This window comes from Corylus avellana, chromosome 3 (assembly GCF_965113065.1).
Source record: "Corylus avellana chromosome 3, dhCorAvel1.hap1.2, whole genome shotgun sequence".
Taxonomy (NCBI): Eukaryota; Viridiplantae; Streptophyta; class Magnoliopsida; order Fagales; family Betulaceae; genus Corylus; species Corylus avellana.
The window spans coordinates 967,298-985,547 of NC_142492.1; the positions used below are offsets into that span (position 1 = coordinate 967,298).

The following is an 18,250-nucleotide window of genomic DNA, read 5'->3' on the forward strand; positions in this document are numbered from 1 at the left end:
CACTTTTGACCTTTTTAACATTAAATTACGTCGTTTTGGATGTTTTATACCCATTTTACCCTTCCCCAAAACTACGTCGTTTTGTGTCCTAAAATTACAACACCTACCCAGCCCAAAACGACAACGTTTTAGGCATTAATTTTTATTTTTTTATTTTTTTAAAAAAGGAAAAAAAAAAAAAAAAAAAAAAAAAAAAAACCCGGGGTGGCTAACCCACCCCCTGGCTGGTCTGGGGGTGGCCGGACCACCCCCTTGGCCATGGGGGTGGTCCGGCCACCCCCAAAAGGCCAAAAAAAAAAAAAGGGGGGGGGGGGGGGGGGGGGGGGGGGGAGGGGGTGCATTTGGGGGTGGCCGGACCACTCCCAAGGGGCTGGGGTGGTTTCGGCTACCCCATACCGGCCGTATGGGGTGGCCGAAACCACCCCCAGCCCCTTGGGGGTGGTCCGGCCACCCCCAAATGCACCCCAACCCCCTTTTTTTTTTTTTTTTTTTTTGGGCCAAGGGGGTGGCCGAACCACCCCCTTGGCCATGGGGGTGGTTCGACCACCCCCAGATCGGCCAGGGGGTGGCTCCAACCACCCCCTTGGCCAAAAATGGGGTGGTCCGGCCACCCCATTTTGGCCAAGGGGGTGGCTGAAGCCACCCCGATTTCCCCCCCTTTTTTTTTTTAATTTTTTAATTTTGCTTTTAAAAATAAAAATAAAAGAAATTAATGCCTAAAACGATGTCGTTTTGGGCTAGGTAGGTGTTGTAGTTTTAGGACACAAAACGACGTAGTTTTAGGGAAGGGCAAAATGAATATAAAAAGTCAAATTATTTGACTTTAACGTTAAAAGGGTCCAAAGTGAGAGAAAACCAAAATTCAGGGGGCCTAAGTGAGAGTTTTGAAAATTTATGGGGGGTTTGTCAAAATGACTGGAAGTTCAGGGGGGCTTTCTGAAGTTTCCCTAAGTTTTATATAGGTTTTCCGTGGTAAAACACATTGCTTATATGATTCTTTTTCATGTTTGGCAGTTGTGGTGAATGGTTTGGCTTGTAAGGATCCCAACCTGGTTGAAAGCCCATGACTTCCTCTTCACTGGACTTGAGATAGCAGGCAACACATCAAACCCATATGGATCTACAAAGGCAATTTTTTTTTTTTTTTTTTTTCTTCAATAATAATGGAAACAAGGGTTACAAGGAATCAAACAAACAAGCGGAACAAGCAAAGGCAATACTTGGAAGGAACCAAACAATAGGCAAAGAAACCATAAAGGATTCGGGCCGTTCCAAGTGCTGTACGAGACGGTAACAAAGATCTACAAAGACCGCTGTCATTGCAGCCTTGTGCAGTCGAAACCCTAGTGGCATCACTGCCATCACAATTGCAAATGCCCCCAGTCAACACCGTTACAATAGCACTAGACCATCGACCTTTGGCATCATTCTAATGGGTCGACTAGTGTTAGATTGATATACTGTTCATCATCTCTTATCTCCAAATAATTGCATTTTTATTACTTATATGGCTTTTGGAGTCTCAAAAACTCCAAAAAAAAAAAAAAAAAAAAAAAAAAAAAAAAAACTCTTTATTTCCCATGTTTAACACTGTTTAAGGCTTAAAATATGCAAGTTTTGGGGGTGGATCCACCACCCCAAACATGCTTGGGGTGGCACTTCCACCCCTTAGTTTGTTTTTTTTTTCTTCTTTTTTAAAGTTTGAGTTTAAGTTCCTTTTTTTTAAAAAAAAAAAAAAAAAAGTATTTAGCTTTTAATTTTCATCTTTCTATGTCTAAAAAACACATATTCTATATGATTTAACAATCTTAACTAACAAATGGATCTTTTACCAAAACATAGTATGGCACCGTTTGGCAACCTGTTCCCCTCTCCTCGACATTGTTCACGCTTTATTTTTCAAAGAAATTAAAAATGTTTTCACTTTTCATATCATATCATTCATTTTTTATTATTATTAAAAAAATTTTAAAAAATCACTACAAAACAAAATGTTTTCAATTTTCAATACAAAAAATTCAAAATTTTATATATTACGTTAATCCTTGTTAGCTACAGTAATAAAGACAAAAGGGTCCTTTAGGTGGTGTTTGGCAACCGGGTGGAGAGTGGCTAGATACTGTACATTCTCAGTAAGGGTGCTTTGTAAACGTAACCCATCAGCAACCCATTTATGAAATTACCCTTTTAGCCTTCGTTTTCTTTTTTGTTTTTTAACTCACGGCTTTGCCCTCAATCTTCTCATAGTTTCAAGTTGTCTTCTCCATCATAGTTTCGAGTTGTCTTCTCCCCTTTAAGCTCTCGGTTCTGTTCTCCCTGATCTTTCTTTCCGTGTTGGGATTGCCATAAAGTTCTCTGCAGTTACTGGATCTCAGACCGTGGGCTAATTCGCAAGCTTCGTCACTGTAAGTATAAACAAAAATTACAAAATCCAACACTTTGCGCTACTACTGGGTTTGTTTGTTTGCCGAGAAAACGTAGGAATTTTTTGAAAGAAAATGCGTTACCCCATTTTCTGCCTTTCAGTTATAATTTCTTAACGACTCTAATAATTTCCCATGAAAGAATAAATTCTCACTTTTTTTTCTCACTCGCTCACACACTTTCCCGAATTCTCACCCATAATTTGTTTTCCCAGTTGGCAGGTTCGCTATCCAATTACCCATAGAATCTCTCGCATTAGATTGGAGAAGGAAAGGAAAGGAAAAGCAAGGAATGGGCAAAACGGCGACGAGCATAGACTAGAGCCAGATCTATGAGATCTACGACGTGGAGTAGTGGCAGACCCTGGTGTTCCTCCTCCTACTCCATGCCCTCCTTTTCGGCGTCCTCTCCGTACTCTACCTCCTCTACTTCGACTCCATCTGCTCCTTCTTCGAGTCCATTCTCTCCGTCACCATCTCCCTCCCTGGAGGCGCCGCCCGATTAACCGCCCGATTCACAGGCTCCGTCACCGCCCTCTCTGCCGTATGCCTCTTATTCGCCGCCGCCAACTTCTTCTACTCCCTCGTGCCCCTCCACCACGCCATGGCCCTCCGCATGCTCTCCTTCGTTGACGACTGTGGACGGGACAAAAAAACAACAAATTAACAAGAGAGAAGAAATTGGAAGGAGGGTAAAATCGTCAATTTGCATTGAGAAAAAAGTTGAAAATTCAAATTTTCTGGGATGGTCAGATGCATAAACAGTATCTAGGCATCTGACCCGGTTGCCAAACAAAGCCTTAATAGGAACCAGATGATATTAGTGGGAATGTATAGGAGCTGTGTGACTTTGAATATCCATAGAATTCAAATATTACTCGACAGTTATTCAAAGGTGATGATAGTTGTGAACATATGGCTTAAGACCTTAGCGTTTCGTGCTTCCCGGTGGCAAGCATAATGGGGTTCAATCAAATTCCTTTCCTGGTCCCATCTGCGACGACTTTTTTGATTTTCTGGCCTACAACTTTTACAATGCACTTGGACCCTAACTCCACATTTGTGAAATCAAATCCCACCCCATCATGGGCTGCCAACCATTTGGGTGTGGGCTACCAACCATTTTGGTTTGGACTAGGCAATTGAATCGAGTCGTTTTATGTTCAAGATTTTATTTTATTGTATTTAATGGTGTACAATATATTATATTATTTTAGATCTAGATCTACATTTAGTTTTTCATACTCAAATCTATTCCTCTTCGTCAGATCTACTAAATGAGCGTGCCTTCTCGGAGATGTCTACAGTGTCATGCTCCTCCGCTGCTGCTAATGGTGGGGTTTTTGTTTTTTTTTTTTAGCTTTGATTTTATTTTTGTTCTTTTGTCCTGGTATTTGCGTTGAAAAAGTGTGTTTTTTTTTCCTGACCTTTGGGTTGAGGATGAGTTGATTGATGTGAGAGATTATCTCTCACGTCCGAAAAATAAAGTTTTGGAACTTTGGGCTACTTATATCTTATATTTAGAGCCTATTTGGGATTGCGTTTAAGAAATAGAACTTTTAAGTCAAAAAGAGCTTTTGGGCAAAAGCTTCATTTTTAAGCTTTTGCCAAAAGTGCGTTTTGACCATTTTTTGGCTTTTTGGACCCTTAAAAGCTCTTTTAATTTTTTTACCAAACGAGTACTTTTTTCTTCAAACAGGCTTTTTGAGTCTTAAAAGCACTTTTAAGCCCTTCAAACGCAATCCCAAACAGACTCTTAGTCTGTCCGAATCAGATCTGTTTCATAACTGAAGTTGTATATAGGTTAGCGGAAGCTGATGTCATAGATAATATTTGATTGTAAGAATTTTCTAATTGTAGCTATGACTTTGTAATTTCATAATCTGTTGGCTATGTTATATATATAGCTTTGTGATGTAAGAGTTGTTATACTATTGATCTTCTATTAATGAAATCTTAAAGATTATTGTTTTAAAAAAAAAGATATTACATTATTTTAAATTTTTAAATGACGTGATTAATATTGTATTTTGTTACATCTAACGATATGATGCCACATGACAACTTATTCATAACGTGATATTATGCACACTGTTAGATACAACAAAATAAAATATTGATTATGAAATGGGTATTCTCTATTTTTATTTGAAATGGAAAGAATCAAATTCCAGTTTTTTTTTTTAATGTCTTTGTTGTTTGTTGTCTTTCTCCTTCAATATTCTATTAAAGAAGAACAATCTCTTTTTAGAGCAAAGGTATTTAATAGTAAGAGTATTTACTTGTATTTTTTTATCTTGTATTAATCGAACAATGACTCCTAGATAAAAATAGAGAATTAAGATTGAAAAATGTTAATTTTGATTAAAAGCCCATTTAAAATCATCTTACTGTGCTTAAAAAAGTATTTTTAGTACATAAAAAAATTGTGTCAAACAACAAGTTGTTAAAAAATTCAGAATATTTTTTTTTGTTACTCTAAAAAAAAGAAAAACTTATGAAAAAAACTTAAAAATAAAGCTTTTTTTTTTTTACTTTAAAAGCTCTATTTTTCAATCACATTCCAAACATGCTAAACCTTTTAAATCTTCTATCAATAAACAAAAATAAAAACAAAGAACAGTATTCAAAACACATTATTATTTATTAGGGTTTATCAAATGAGTAATTATTCGGGAAAAGAAATAAGCTTCACTAAACTACAAAGAACACCGATTATGACTGAAAATTCAGAAATTCAAACTTCATGGACTTGACTGGATAATAAATCATAATTAATCATTATTCAAACTATCAACAGTAGTAGTACTAGAACTAGAAGCTCAAAGACTCCTCACAATTCACAAACAAACAAACGGTCAAGATTCTCCTCATCACAACGTGACCAATACGCCTGAAAAGTCCGCCGTTTAATTGTAGTTACAAAGGGAGTTGCCAGTCACTCCAACATTTATTATTGGGGTACACCAAGGTGATAGTGGAGTTAGGACCGTGATATAGAGCACGCTAGCACGCCAATAAAAAAAGTTTACACTGGTGTGCGTGGCACGTCAGCGTGCTGTTTTACTTCACCCGTGGAGTTAAAGCAACATGAATAAGGTTCAATTCCTCATTTCTTTTCTTTCTAGTGGTTTACATGTTCGAATTCGCTTACAATAATAATCTGCGAACTAAATGCTACTAAGAAGGAATTTTATCAACTTATACTTTGATGGGGTTGTGGTGATGAACTCGTCTTTCAAAACAGTAGTTATGGCTTAAACTGGGAACCTTGATGATCACGCCCAAAGATAAAAATTATACTGGTCGCCCATTCCTACCTTTTTAATTAGAAAAAAAAAAAAAAAATCACGAAATCTCATAACTACCCTCCAAAACTTGAGTGGGTCGAATTTGTGTCATACTCAATATTTAATTCCATCTATTTACTTAAAAGTGAATTGTATCTAGACTCATAATTAAAGAAAAAATGTTTACCACTCTCAAATACATACTTTTAAGCATAATATTAAAAATTTGAATATATTATTATTAAAATTTTGATATGATAATAATTTTTATTATTACGTTAAAAATATAAACTCGATAATGTAGGTAACATTTTCATAATTAAATAGATCGGACCCCTAACTATAACTTATTTAATAGATATGTCAAATTTGTAAGTAATGTATAAATGTGACAGCCCGATCCCACACATTTGCATGCTCAAGGCTTTATGCGCACAACTGTTGATGTTGAGGTTGCCCTTAATGCATTTAAAGAAATGAGAAAATTACAGTTTACCCCCCCAAAGTTGTCAGCGATTTGCAATTCCGCCTCCAAAGTTTCAATTTTTGCAATCCACCCCCTTAAAGTTTTAATTTTTTTCAATTCAACTATTCCGTCAGTCAAAACCGCTTTGGCTGACGGAACAGTGATCACGTGTAAGTCACGTGATCACTGTTGGTTGTTTTTTTCCCAAAATGCCCCCATCCCTACCTCCTCTTCTCCACCTACCTCGTCTTCTCCATGCCAAACCGATCGATCTGCTATTGGTCAACAAGAAACGAGAATGAGTGAGAAGGGCCTTGCAGGAAGAGGCAAAGCAAGTCTTGGGAAGAAGGCGTTTTTGTTTCTATGTTCCCCTGTTCATTTGAACGAATGATTCTTGGATTCTCCGGCAAAGGTCATTCTCCGGCAACGATAGAGAAGATTGATCCCTCTCCGACAACGACAAAGAAGATTAATTTATCGGAATTGATGGTTGATTTATGTTAATAGATGTTAGAATCATATGTTTGATCATTCACATTGTACTGGGTTGTGATAAATTTGAGATTTTTTTTGAATTACGGTTGGTTGTTTATGCATGAAATGTAAGGACTTCGGTTCTTGGATTTAATTGTTTCAATTTGGTAGTTCCATTGTCGTTTCCAAGGTGTTTTGGGATTGAATCTGGCCAAAATCCCAACATTTTTGTGAGATTTGGGCCATTTGGCCAAGGAAAGATCAATCTTCTTCCTTTTGGAGGCAACGGCGAGGGAGAGGGGCAACAACACTGTGGAGGCAACCCATGACATAAATTATTAAGAAACCAGATGGGTATGCTTCAAATCTTAAGAAAAACAATACCTGATGGAAAAGCAGATAGATTCCGAAAATATTGGACAAATTTGTGAAGGAAATGATACACTAACAAAATTTGAAGACAATAGCAACGAAAGTGGCGCAGAGATTGAGAGAATCTACCGTTGAATCTCTAAAGAGCTTGCAGCACACCAGAACATGGAGGGAGAAGAATGGGAGATTTGTAATGGAAGAGATTCGGAGGTGGTTGACAGCAGAACGTGGAAAATAATATTCGAGGAGCATTTTCGGTACTAAAATGCCTTAAGTGATCACGTGCGTCGCACGTGATCACTGTTCCGTCAGTCAAAGCGGTTTTGACTGATGGAATGGTTGAATTGAAAAAAATTGAAACTTTAAGGGGGTGGATTGTAAAAATTGAAACTTTGGAGGCGGAATTGCAAATCGCTGACAACTTTGGGGGGTAAACTGTAATTTTCCCTAAAGAAATTGAATATGGGGGTCGGTCTCAAATTTGGCTATATGAAATTACGCTGTTGTCCTCACACATCATTCCGAATGATAAGGATAATATTGGTAAATAACGCCATCTACCTTCGTGATCTACTCTTCCTCGCACGCACTTACTAATGGTGGTCTATTCCCTCTGTTCCGTCAACGCCATCCACGTGGGCAAAATCAGAAGGCGGCAGAAGGAGCGGGACCCACATGGCGCCTTGGAGAGATCCCATTGGTGGTCAAAAAATAAGTGGATCTACGTCACCGCGCACCCGTCGCAGAGTACCTTTCCCCGCTTCCCTCCACCCACCATTTTCGTCCTTATAAATAGCCCGATGGCACAGCGCTCTGTGCTTCACTGTAAACAAACACTGAGCCAGTCGTTTTTCACACAGAAAACGAAGGCTGGCTCTGGATTGCTCTGCTTCAGAACCCTAATTTCTCTGATTTCCTCTCGGAACTAAGCCTTTCAGGTGGCGAGTTTTTAAAATAGAGAATGTTACTCTGATTTTTTTTATTTTTTATTTTTTTGTGATTTTTTCTTCCGTAATTTATGAGAATTTAAGCTTCTTTGATTGTGATTTAGGTTTTAGCACTTTATCGGAATCTATCAATTATTTTCGTTTGCTATTTAGTCACTAGCTGTGATGAGGGAAATAACAACCACAATAACATCTTTATTATTGTTGTTTTCCATTTCTATCGTTGTTGCTCAGTTTTAAAGTTTTTGATTTTGTTTCGGTTTGGTTTGAGGAAAATTTCAGTCAAGGAGCTGAAAATATGTTGTTTTTGGGGTGTGTCTGAGTGGATTATATTGGAGTTTCACATATGATGGAATCTCACATCGAGTATAATTTATAAACAATAAGAGTAGATGGTTAATGAATGTTAGGTGTTCTCCTGGTATTCTTCGGGTCCTAGGTAGATATTATTTTTTTAACAAGTGAAAAAGAAAGTACCCTTATTTCTTCAACTTATTTTTAGAAAATAATATCTACTTAGAACCAGGAAAACACCTAACATTTTTCTTAATATAGCATTATTCTTGGACTAAGCTGGTGTGCCTTGGGTATGTATATCTCCAATAAATTATGATTTTTTTTTTTTTTTTTTTTTTCAGGTTGTTCTATTTTATTTGGGACTTTGTTTGTGGATTGGAACCATGTTGGTTCTGGACCAAGTGTTGGAAAATGGGACTGAGCATGCTGAACTGCTTCCAGCGACCAATGATAACCATGGAGGAGTCATTGTGGACATGGAGGAGGCCATGGACTCTGAGGTCTTTGTTACTTCTCTCAGAGCTTCAATCTCTAGGTGGAGGCAACAGGTTGTCATTCTTATTCGACGTTGCATTACTTGATAAATGGTCTGAAAGTTTGTTCAATTGCTTGTTTGACTGTAAATTTGCTTATCTGATTTTATGATAACTTATAACTGGTATACGTTTGTTAGTCATTAGTTTACTTCTTGCATGTCGGTAAACCCAGGCTATCTAAATTATCTCAATTTTTGGGTGGCATTTGTTTCCCCTGTATATCTCATTTGCATAATAGGTCCTATGCTTTATTCAAAACAAGTCCAATGGTTTTAAACTTTTAAGTGGATTTTGACACCAAAAAAAAAAAAAAAATGATCTAATAGGATGAAGTGGCTCAAGTTTTAAAATAATGGTTAGTTTATGATCTTCACTATAGCATGCTTTTTACCTTTTCTTTTTCCCCTTTTACCGAGTAGGTTGTCAGCTACACAGACTCTTATCTGTTGATGAAAATAAAGGCTTTTTTCGTTGTCAGCTCCGATTAATTTTTAAATCTACTTCACAGGGCAAGAAGGGCATCTGGATTAAGCTGCCCATTGGGCTTGTAAATCTGATTGAACCTGCAGTTGGGGTAATTATTTTCTGCTTTGTGGTGACAACAAGTAGTTGCAAGAAGTGGGTGTCAAATTGCCCTATAACCATAAGCACCTCAGTGCGTGTACCTTTAAGTGAACTGACCGTGTTGGATCTGCTACGTAATGAGATGTGTAACATATTAGAAAGATTCAAAGGAAGAAAACTTCATATTTTATTTTTCATGTTTTAACTCTCTTTTCTTTTTTTCTAATTGAGGTTTTGGTGTTGCGTGAGCTAGTTATCTAATTGAGGTCTAGAAGCACCAACATGATTGAGTAAAGGTTCTGGGACACTAAAGAAGAGTCCTGTTGACACTTGTTTTGACTCTGAAAAAATAAATTTGAACATAGAACTTTGTCTCTGTTTCTTTTTTTAATATCTAGGTAGTTCATCAAACATATACTTCAAATTTGATGATCAGTTTTTATCTCATGCGTTGTTGATTGATGCATCTGTTCTGTTGAATATTGATTTCCCTGTGTGCATCTATTATAATGGTGGCAGGAGGGGTTTTGGTACCACCATGCCGAGCCAAATTACCTGATGCTGGTTTGCTGGATTTCTGAAACCACTAGTACTATTCCTGCAAATGCTTCACACCGTGTCAGTATTGGTGCTATTGTTTTGAATGATAAAAGAGAGGTAGGTACTTCCTCTGTATTTACTAATATTATCCTAATCGTTGTGGATAAACATACAGTATCTCATAGAAAATGTCCTCCCTGGGGCATTTAAACATTGGTCACTGTCAAGAGATTGAAATTTTGAGCACTGGTTCTGACATTCGCAAGGAAATTCAAAAACTTTTTGTGATACCGAGTTCTTTTCGTTGCTGGAAAAGATAAATAGCATGACTCTAAAAAATGGGGCTTTAAGGTTTTCTGTCTAATGGAAATAATTTACGTGGTATCTATCAGCAATGCGGTTATCTAATGGTGTCAAGCAATCTAACAAGATCTTTAATATCCATATACAGCAGCTTAGTGTAGCTTGCTCTCACTTTGTTGATATGATGTTTTAGAAACTTGGACACTTCTTTGTCTTTTTTTATTTTTTTGACATTCTCTTTTCTCTTGATTATCGGTTTAACCCAACAAAGCATCCTCCTTCTCAAAGTCAGCTTTTGTTTATAGGTAGTTCTGTCAGTCTTTGTTTTTAATTGAGATTTGTCAACCCTTTTTTCCTCTATTGCTGATTTTGATTCTCTCTCTCTCCCCCGCACCCCCTCTTTGCTAGGTGCTTGTAGTTCAGGAAAAGAGTGGTAGGTTCCAAGGAACAGGTGTGTGGAAAATCCCTACTGGGACTGTTGATGAGGTATGTACTTAACCAAGATTCTTTTCCTTTATTTGAAAACTAAATGTATTTTGTTATCAATCATTAAAGGAGCTCTTCAATCTACAGGGTGAGAATATTTTTATGGCAGCCAAAAGAGAAGTAGAAGAAGAAACAGGAGTAAGTGTTGAATATATATCAATAAATGTTGTTAGTACCTTCTAAATTATGTGCTGGTATGATAGTCTTCTTAAACAGACTGGTTTTTACTGCTTCAGATTGAAACGGAATTTCTGGAGATACTGGCATTCAGGTATAAAGGTTTTATTCTCCCAAATATGTCTTTGAACTAAACATGTATTTAATATTAGCGGCTATAGAATGTGATATATTGCATATGAAAGTAAAATCCAAGGGTGATTTTAATGCTGTAATATATCTATCTCAAATCCATTAGTGATTTCAAAAGCCGCATCCATTTTGGGGGAATAGAAGGGGACAAAAGTCCTACTTATAAAATTTTATGGAAGTACAACTGAAATCAACAAGCTGGCATTGATGGTTTAGACGGCATTCAGCTCAATCTTGCTATGTCTTTCGACAAATATCTACGCTAATGAACCTAAAACTTTGTGGCCTATCTGAAGTAGTTACAAATTTTTCTGAAGTATCCTCATGCATTCGTGTCCCTTTCTTTTTTATCTTTCAGGCAATCACACAAGATGTTCTTTGAAAAGTCAGATCTATTTTTCATTTGCATGATGCGTCCTCTATCCTTTGACATTCAGACGCAAGAACTCGAGATTGAGGCAGCCCAGGTAATTCTTGGTTGACAATGTAAATGAATGATTTTTTTGCTAACAAGCTTGTCCCAGCAACAAACTTGGTGCCCATATGGTTTCAAAGTATTGTCTTTGACAAAGGAGAACTAATAATGCCGGAAAAAAAATTAACATGAGAAACACTTGAGCTCAAAGCAGGGAGAAATTTCACTCCTTTGTTCCACACACGCACAGTACATGTAGGTGTCAATGCCTTGCATTTAAAGGAAACTTTCCCCAAGAAGATCCTTAGGCAATATCAAATTGAAAACCTAAATAGCCAATAAGTTCAAGAAAGAATTCCAAAGTAATTCTTCCGGGTGACAAGAACAATGGTTGGTTATTTCTACTAGTCTATGTTTATTTAGGATACTAGAATATGGTTACAAAATGAAAATACCAAAGAAATGGAAAAACGATCATAAATGGCTTGGTTCCTTTCCTCCTCTGTTTTGGGCTGCCAAAATAGAGCTTATTTTTATGCATGAAATATGACTTAACATTCCTGCCCATGGTTGCCAAAACAGGGCTTAACACAGGTGAGCTCTAGATGAAAACTTTGAGTTTGGTGTCAGCTATTTACTTCATTTTTTTTTTTTAATTTTTTTTTAAAAAAGACCATGCTGAGATCAGCCACTTGGAACCCCCTATACTCATGCTGCAAGCCATTAATGCTTTTTGTTTTGATAATTTGAATGAGCCTGCTCTCACAATGCATGCCATAACTGACTGATACATATTTTTTGGCATGGTCAACATTTTTTTCTCCTTAGTGGATGCCGTTTGAGGAATATGCAGCTCAACCTTTTGCCCAGCAGCACGAGCTTTTCAAGTACATTACTGACATATGCTTGGCAAAGGTACAGGGTGACTACACTGGATTATCACAGATACCTGTAACTTCATTTTTCAATGACAAATTGAGCTGTCTATATTTGAACAGCCGGGATCTGAACAACTACCTAGCTTCTTCTGATCAGGCCTAGATGAGAATAGAATTGATATTTGTTGTATCAATTCCCTATTACCCATATTATTTGATTATTCTGATCAATAAAATGCTCCTCTTTGCTCTATTATCAGATTCAGAGTGCATTTGGTTTTTCTGTTTTCGTGTTCTTCTAATTTTCTACCTCCATCACATAAATCAGGAACGTTTATTATTAGCACATGAGAGTTTGCACTGCAGGGTGATGTAAGGCTCTTAAAAAGAAATTATTTAAATCTTTTCCATTAGTTTAAACATTGTTTTTATCATTCACCTCTTATTTTAATTAAATATTACGCATATTAGGCCCTCTTATTATTAATGCATGGATCAAATCTTTCTTATTAGTTTAAATTTTTAAAATAAGTATAATTCAATAATTTAAAGAAAAAATGAAAATGAGGAAAGAAATGAGCATTGAGTAATGCTACATACTACATATCAATCCCATTGTGCATTATTACATCAACCCAATGAGACGGGAGTGATCAAGTACATATTGAGCATTATTACATCAACTCAATGAGACGAGAGTGGTCGAATGAGATGGAGGTGTAGCATGAAACATTACTCAAAAGAAATTATGTCGTTTGTATGTAGTTATATGCAACTTGTACATCATTATGACAGATGGTATGCCATGCGGCATCAAATCCGGAATGCAGAAGAGAAAGGTGGAAGGTCCAAAACAAAACAGGGCACTGGGGGTTATAAATCTGAACAAGGGTATTGTTGAGTCATCTGAAAACCTTTATAGCTCTTAAGGTGCAGCCTCTCTAGTTCTCCCTTTATATTTTCTTCTGTAAAAATTGACTTTCTAGAGGGAAAGAAGAAGAAGAAGAAGTATGGTTTTAGCAAAAGTCTTGTTTCTTATAGCAATATGGCTGTCTCTGCTCAACCATGGTTGTTCAGAGTCGGGGGATGTTTCTAAGGATGTCATGGCTTCACCAGTTGCTTGTCTGAACTGCACAATCTGTCAGTATCCATGCCACACACCAGCCCCACCTGTCCCTGGCTATCCTTCATATGGAACTCCGCTGCCGCCAGCCCCACCGCTTCCTGACTTTCCCTTATATGGAGCACCGCCACCGCCACCACCACCACCACAGCAGCCTAAAGGAGGATGCCCGCCAACTCCGGTTGTTCAGTGTTGCCAAAACCCTCCTCCAGCTACCAACGGATACTCTCCTCCGGCTACCTACGGATACCCTCCTCCCGCTACCTACGAATACGTGCCTTATAACAACTTTTCTGCTTCATCTTCTCTGCAAATCTTGTTATTTCCCAGCATGATATCAGCTTTTTCATTCGCTGCTTTGTTGTAAGCTGTGTGCATGGTGTTTTCAGGTCTAACACAGATGAGAGAACACATATATTTTCTTGATTTGAAATAGTTTCTAATAAATCCTTCTTTCTTGTTAGCAGCACTTCTACTTTTGTAAGATAATTATTTGCGTTTGCATGTCGGATTTGACATGAGTATCATTATTTTAAATCTAATTCATTTAATTAAACGGGTCAAATCTAACTACATTAATTTGTTAATTTCGTATTAAATTTACATATTATATAAAAAAATAAATTAACTGTCTTAAATAAGTAGTGTATTGTTGATGGGTGTAAGTCTAGATAGATTAATATAAGTAAAAATTTTAAAATTATAATCTTTTAAAAATTTGATGATAATGCATTCGGTGTATGTGTTGCGAGTTGATGTAAGAGAGAGAGAGAGAGAGAGTGTGTCAGGTAGCAGAAAGAGGCTTGTCCCAAATCTATTATCCTCCACGTTATCCTCTACCTGGCAGTGTTGGTTGTCTTTCATGGGGGTTTCTTGCGGTTCCTTAAGATTTTTGAATTGCTTCTTTGTCTCTTTACTCCTTGCCAATATCACATGTATTTCAACTTTGGTCATTGATATGACAAGTATCTCAACTAAATGAAAGACATATATATATATATAGAAAGTCGTTGCGCTAACAAATAGGCGACTAGTGCGCTCAATAAGTGACGGGCGAGCGCACGAGTTTGAAAGTCGTCGTGCATTAGCAACGCGTATCTTTTTTCTTGTTGCAATAGTTTGATTGCTGGTTAGTGTTCTAATACATCAATGATGCAGAATAAAAATATAGTTTCTAATATTTTTCGACGCCCGCCAGCTTTAAGTGATGCATTGAAAGTGGAAGGTGCCAAAAAGTGCACTATTTATTGTTGCGTAACTTCAACAACGAAGTTTGAATCTAAAGTGAAATCTACATGGTGTATGTATTATTATAACCAATTTTATGAATCGTCTCTATCGAAATATGTAGGCATATACCACTAGGAAGAAATATATGAGTTTTCATATGAGAACAACTCTGACCCCCTGGGTAATTACTAAAGTAAAATCGATTGGAACTACATGAATGGTCATCAGAAATAAGCTAATTTTAATACTAACTTTACTTCTTTTTTTTCTTTTTCACCCTCATCCAAATTTAATTCTCGACTTTGGAGAACATTTCGTTAATTAAGTTGGTGCTATATATATATATATATATATATATATATATATATGAATATTCCATCATAATTCAGAATAATTTTACGATCCGGACAGGATGCGCGTGAATCACAGTGTCTATGAAAGGGGACATTATGCTTTTTTCTTATTAGAAGTCTCCAGACTCTCCACTACCATCACAGTTTGTGTCTCCCAGGCTTGATTGCTTTCTCATACAATGTCAATCAGAAGAAACAAAATGTACTCCTTTTCCTTCCTCAAATACCCCACCAATTTACCATCACATGCACCTTTTCTCAGATTTTATAGTGTAAGATTTTATTTTGTGTACACCTACATGTTAGGTAAACCTACTCGTGTAAAGCGCCTTTTCCATAAGGATGGGATAATACTTGGGCTTTTTCAGCGGACCAGCGTCAAAAAATTGTTTTGGATCCAAAGAGATTAACTTAGACCTCATGAATTACCACAAAAACCAAATCTCTTACCAATTGAGCTAACCCCTTGAGATTACCTCGTCGCATTATATATACCGGTAGATTAAAAAGAATAAAATCTTAACCATAAAATAACTATCTTTATTTCAAAAGAAACTGAGAACATCCTATTCCATTTAGTAGATGTAATCATGTGAAGCATTCAAAGACAATTTTAAGAAATAATCCGGACTATAAAATAGTTTATCTCGATTTCACGTGAAATGAAAAATCTCCTACTCACCTATAGTGTCTTTGGGTAGCGATATAGTAAAGCATTTTTCACTGACATATATCATGTGATGGAAGATGATCAACAATTGAATAGATTGGGTTGCTTTTCCTCTAACCGAGATGCTAAAAGTGTTCAAAACTCGAGAAGAAACACAAGTACAAAGTAATTAGTATGTTTTAACCTTTGCCCAAAAGATTCACATTTGGCAAAAGCTCAGAAGAGAATCGCACAAATAAATAAATCTCCAAGCTCCAGCAATTATGGCTAATCATAAAATCTCATCAAGGATACACCAATAAAAGTAAAGTTACAAATGTAGGAAATTCTCTCTGAGAAAAAGAAAAAAGAAAAAGAAAAATCCACACAATACAAACAATATAAGAAAATAAGACAATTTTTGTTTTTTTGTTTTTTTTTCCATATTACAGAGCTAATTAAATTACTCCACAATGTCCTCTCAATTATTTGGTTCCTCAGAAAAAGTAAAAACAAAAAAAATAATTAAAAAAATAAAAAAACAAAAGACTTACAGCACTGTAACCACTAGTAGCCACACGCAGAGGACCAAAGATCCGAATCCCTTTCCGTCAAATCTAACGGCTCCGTTCTCGTCCGCGGTCTGATCCGCTGGATCCTCATCCGGGGAATTGGCCGGCGAGTCCGCACTGTCAGCCGGCGACGAAGCTGCCTTCTTCTTCTTCTTGCTACTCTTTGGCGCGTCAGCTGCCTCGTCAGGCGACGGCGCCGGAGCCGGAGTCGGGGCCTCGGCCTTGAACAGCTCCTTCGGCAGCAACACCTTGTTGATCGTGTAGATCGCAAGGGGATCCTCGTCGAGAAGCGTGCCGGTGATCTTCGCCGTCACGATCTTTGTCTGCAGCGTCACGTCCTCGCCGTCGTTCTGTACCGTGAAATCGAACTTCTTCGCTCCGTCGGTGGCCAACGTGTTCATAACGCCGTTGTTGGACTTCAGCGTCGCCATGGATTGGTACACCGGAACGCCGTGGTACTCGAGCAGCGACGTCTTCCCGCTGGCCGTCAGGTTCTTGTACTTCGGCAGAAATGCCTTGAACACGTCGTCGACAGGGCAGAACACCGTCATACCTCCGTCAACCCCGTCCTGAAATGTCTTCTCAGCGTCGGGGATGGTCAGCAGCGTGTCGGCGAAGACCTTGCAGCCGTGAGCGGACATGGCGGAGGTGAGGTTTACGGCAGCGGGGCCCGGAGTGGGAGCTGCGGCCACTTCGGACGGGAGGATCTTGCTGATCTGGATGACGGAGATGTTATATTTGATTCCCTCCACGCCCTTGACGAAGTAGGCGTCGATTAGTTCACTGTTCTCGGGGGCAAAACCGACTTTTCCACCTTTGAGGTCAGTGATGTTGACGAAGCCGGTGGAGCCTGGAGCGGAGCCAGTGGCCTGGAAGAGCGTGGCGGCTAAGGCTGTGCCGTTGGTGATCTGGTGGAGCTTCTTGGCGTCGAAGTAGTCCAGGAGGACGTGTAGAGAGAGGACGTTCTTGAGGGAGTAGAGCGGTAGGTGCTTGGCGAGGAGGGAGGACATGGCGGCATTGTCGACGGCGCAGACGGTGATGGTGGTGCGTCGGTTGATCTCACCGGCGAGGTGAGTCACCGTCAGGTAGTGGTTGAAGGTAGAGAACTCCGGGAACTTGGCCAGGATGCGCGTGATGTTGTGCGCGTGGGCCGTGGCGAAGAAGGCCAGGACGAGGAGGAGAAGGAAAGGAAGAGTTCCGGCGGTCCTGGCCGGATATTGCCGGAGCTGCATTGTCGCTTTTGGATCGGGGAAACGCTGCGTTTCGGAGATGAGAAGTGCGAAGCTGAACTGTGATATCTGTGTGCTTTTAGGGAGTACAAAGGAAAGAGACAGTGGAAATAGAGTGAGAGCACGAAGAGAAATGAGGCTCGGGGTGTCGTTAAATTACAGGCGAGCCACTGTGTTTGGCGTGTGACGTTTGTGTTGGCGTTAGGGACTTCGTTGTTTCACGATCACACGGGGCCTATTTATGTTTGTCTCTTTTTGGGGTTAAGTGATATTTGCGCTTTGGTTTTGATTAATGATTATACATAATTTAAATTAATCATTTTAGGGGTTAATATGAATTATTTATGTTGGTCTCTTCATATATATATATATATATATATATATATATATTTATAATTTCACAATTGGTTAAGTTCCCTATCAATCGGTAATTGGTTTGTGAGGTGAATTAATATGTCCTTTTGTCGAAGGGAAAAATGATAAGTGTTTTTTAAGATAATATTTTTAGAAAATATAGCATTCTTTGTTAGTTTATTGGTTTGCAATTCTATCAATCTAATCTCTTGGGTATCAAAAGTATCTTAGAGATTTTGGGGCTAAGCTATCTGTCCAAAATAATCTCTATAGAAGGAAATGTTAAGTATTCTCCTAATTCTAGGTGAATATTATTTATTAAAAAAAAAAAAAAACCTCTTATTTCTCTGACCTGATTTTTAGAAAATAATATTCACTTAAGACCAGAAAAACACTTAACATTTCCCTAAACTAAATAAGTATTTTTTCCTATATATAAT

The 18,250-nt window shown here is 38.0% G+C and overlaps 2 protein-coding genes across 3 annotated transcripts; one reads left to right on the forward strand and one right to left on the reverse strand.

Annotated features, from left to right (window-relative positions):
• The first annotated feature begins 7,865 nt into the window (after positions 1 to 7,865).
• LOC132175402 (nudix hydrolase 10) lies at positions 7,866 to 12,533 on the forward strand. 2 transcript variants are annotated; one of them, XM_059587349.2, is made up of 9 exons: positions 7,866 to 7,963; positions 8,611 to 8,817; positions 9,314 to 9,379; positions 9,889 to 10,026; positions 10,621 to 10,698; positions 10,786 to 10,836; positions 10,935 to 10,969; positions 11,366 to 11,474; positions 12,251 to 12,533. In XM_059587349.2, the coding sequence occupies exons 2-9, from the start codon at positions 8,653 to 8,655 to the stop codon at positions 12,461 to 12,463; spliced, it is 855 nt and encodes a 284-aa protein (XP_059443332.1). In that variant the 5' UTR covers positions 7,866 to 7,963; positions 8,611 to 8,652; the 3' UTR covers positions 12,464 to 12,533. The 2 variants fall into 2 exon arrangements, with proteins under 2 accessions (XP_059443332.1, XP_059443333.1); XM_059587350.2 differs by lacking the exon at positions 9,314 to 9,379.
• A 3,338-nt stretch (positions 12,534 to 15,871) lies between these two features.
• Positions 15,872 to 17,729, reverse strand: FLA1 (FASCICLIN-like arabinogalactan 1). The gene has a single exon (XM_059586343.2). The coding sequence runs from the start codon at positions 17,457 to 17,459 to the stop codon at positions 16,206 to 16,208; it is 1,254 nt and encodes a 417-aa protein (XP_059442326.1). The 5' UTR covers positions 17,460 to 17,729; the 3' UTR covers positions 15,872 to 16,205.
• Positions 17,730 to 18,250: the final 521 nt, after the last annotated feature.

Excerpts from the sequence above, each read along its gene's own strand:
- LOC132175402 (XM_059587349.2), top strand. The coding sequence starts at position 8,653 with ATGTTGGTTCTGGACCAAGTGTTGGAAAATGGGACTGAGCATGCTGAA. Across the intron at positions 9,380-9,888 it reads TGATTGAACCTGCAGTTGGG|GAGGGGTTTTGGTACCACCA; the intron begins GTAATTATTTTC and ends TAATGGTGGCAG. Across the intron at positions 10,027-10,620 it reads TTTTGAATGATAAAAGAGAG|GTGCTTGTAGTTCAGGAAAA; the intron begins GTAGGTACTTCC and ends CCTCTTTGCTAG.
- FLA1 (XM_059586343.2), bottom strand. The coding sequence starts at position 17,459 with ATGCAGCTCCGGCAATATCCGGCCAGGACCGCCGGAACTCTTCCTTTC.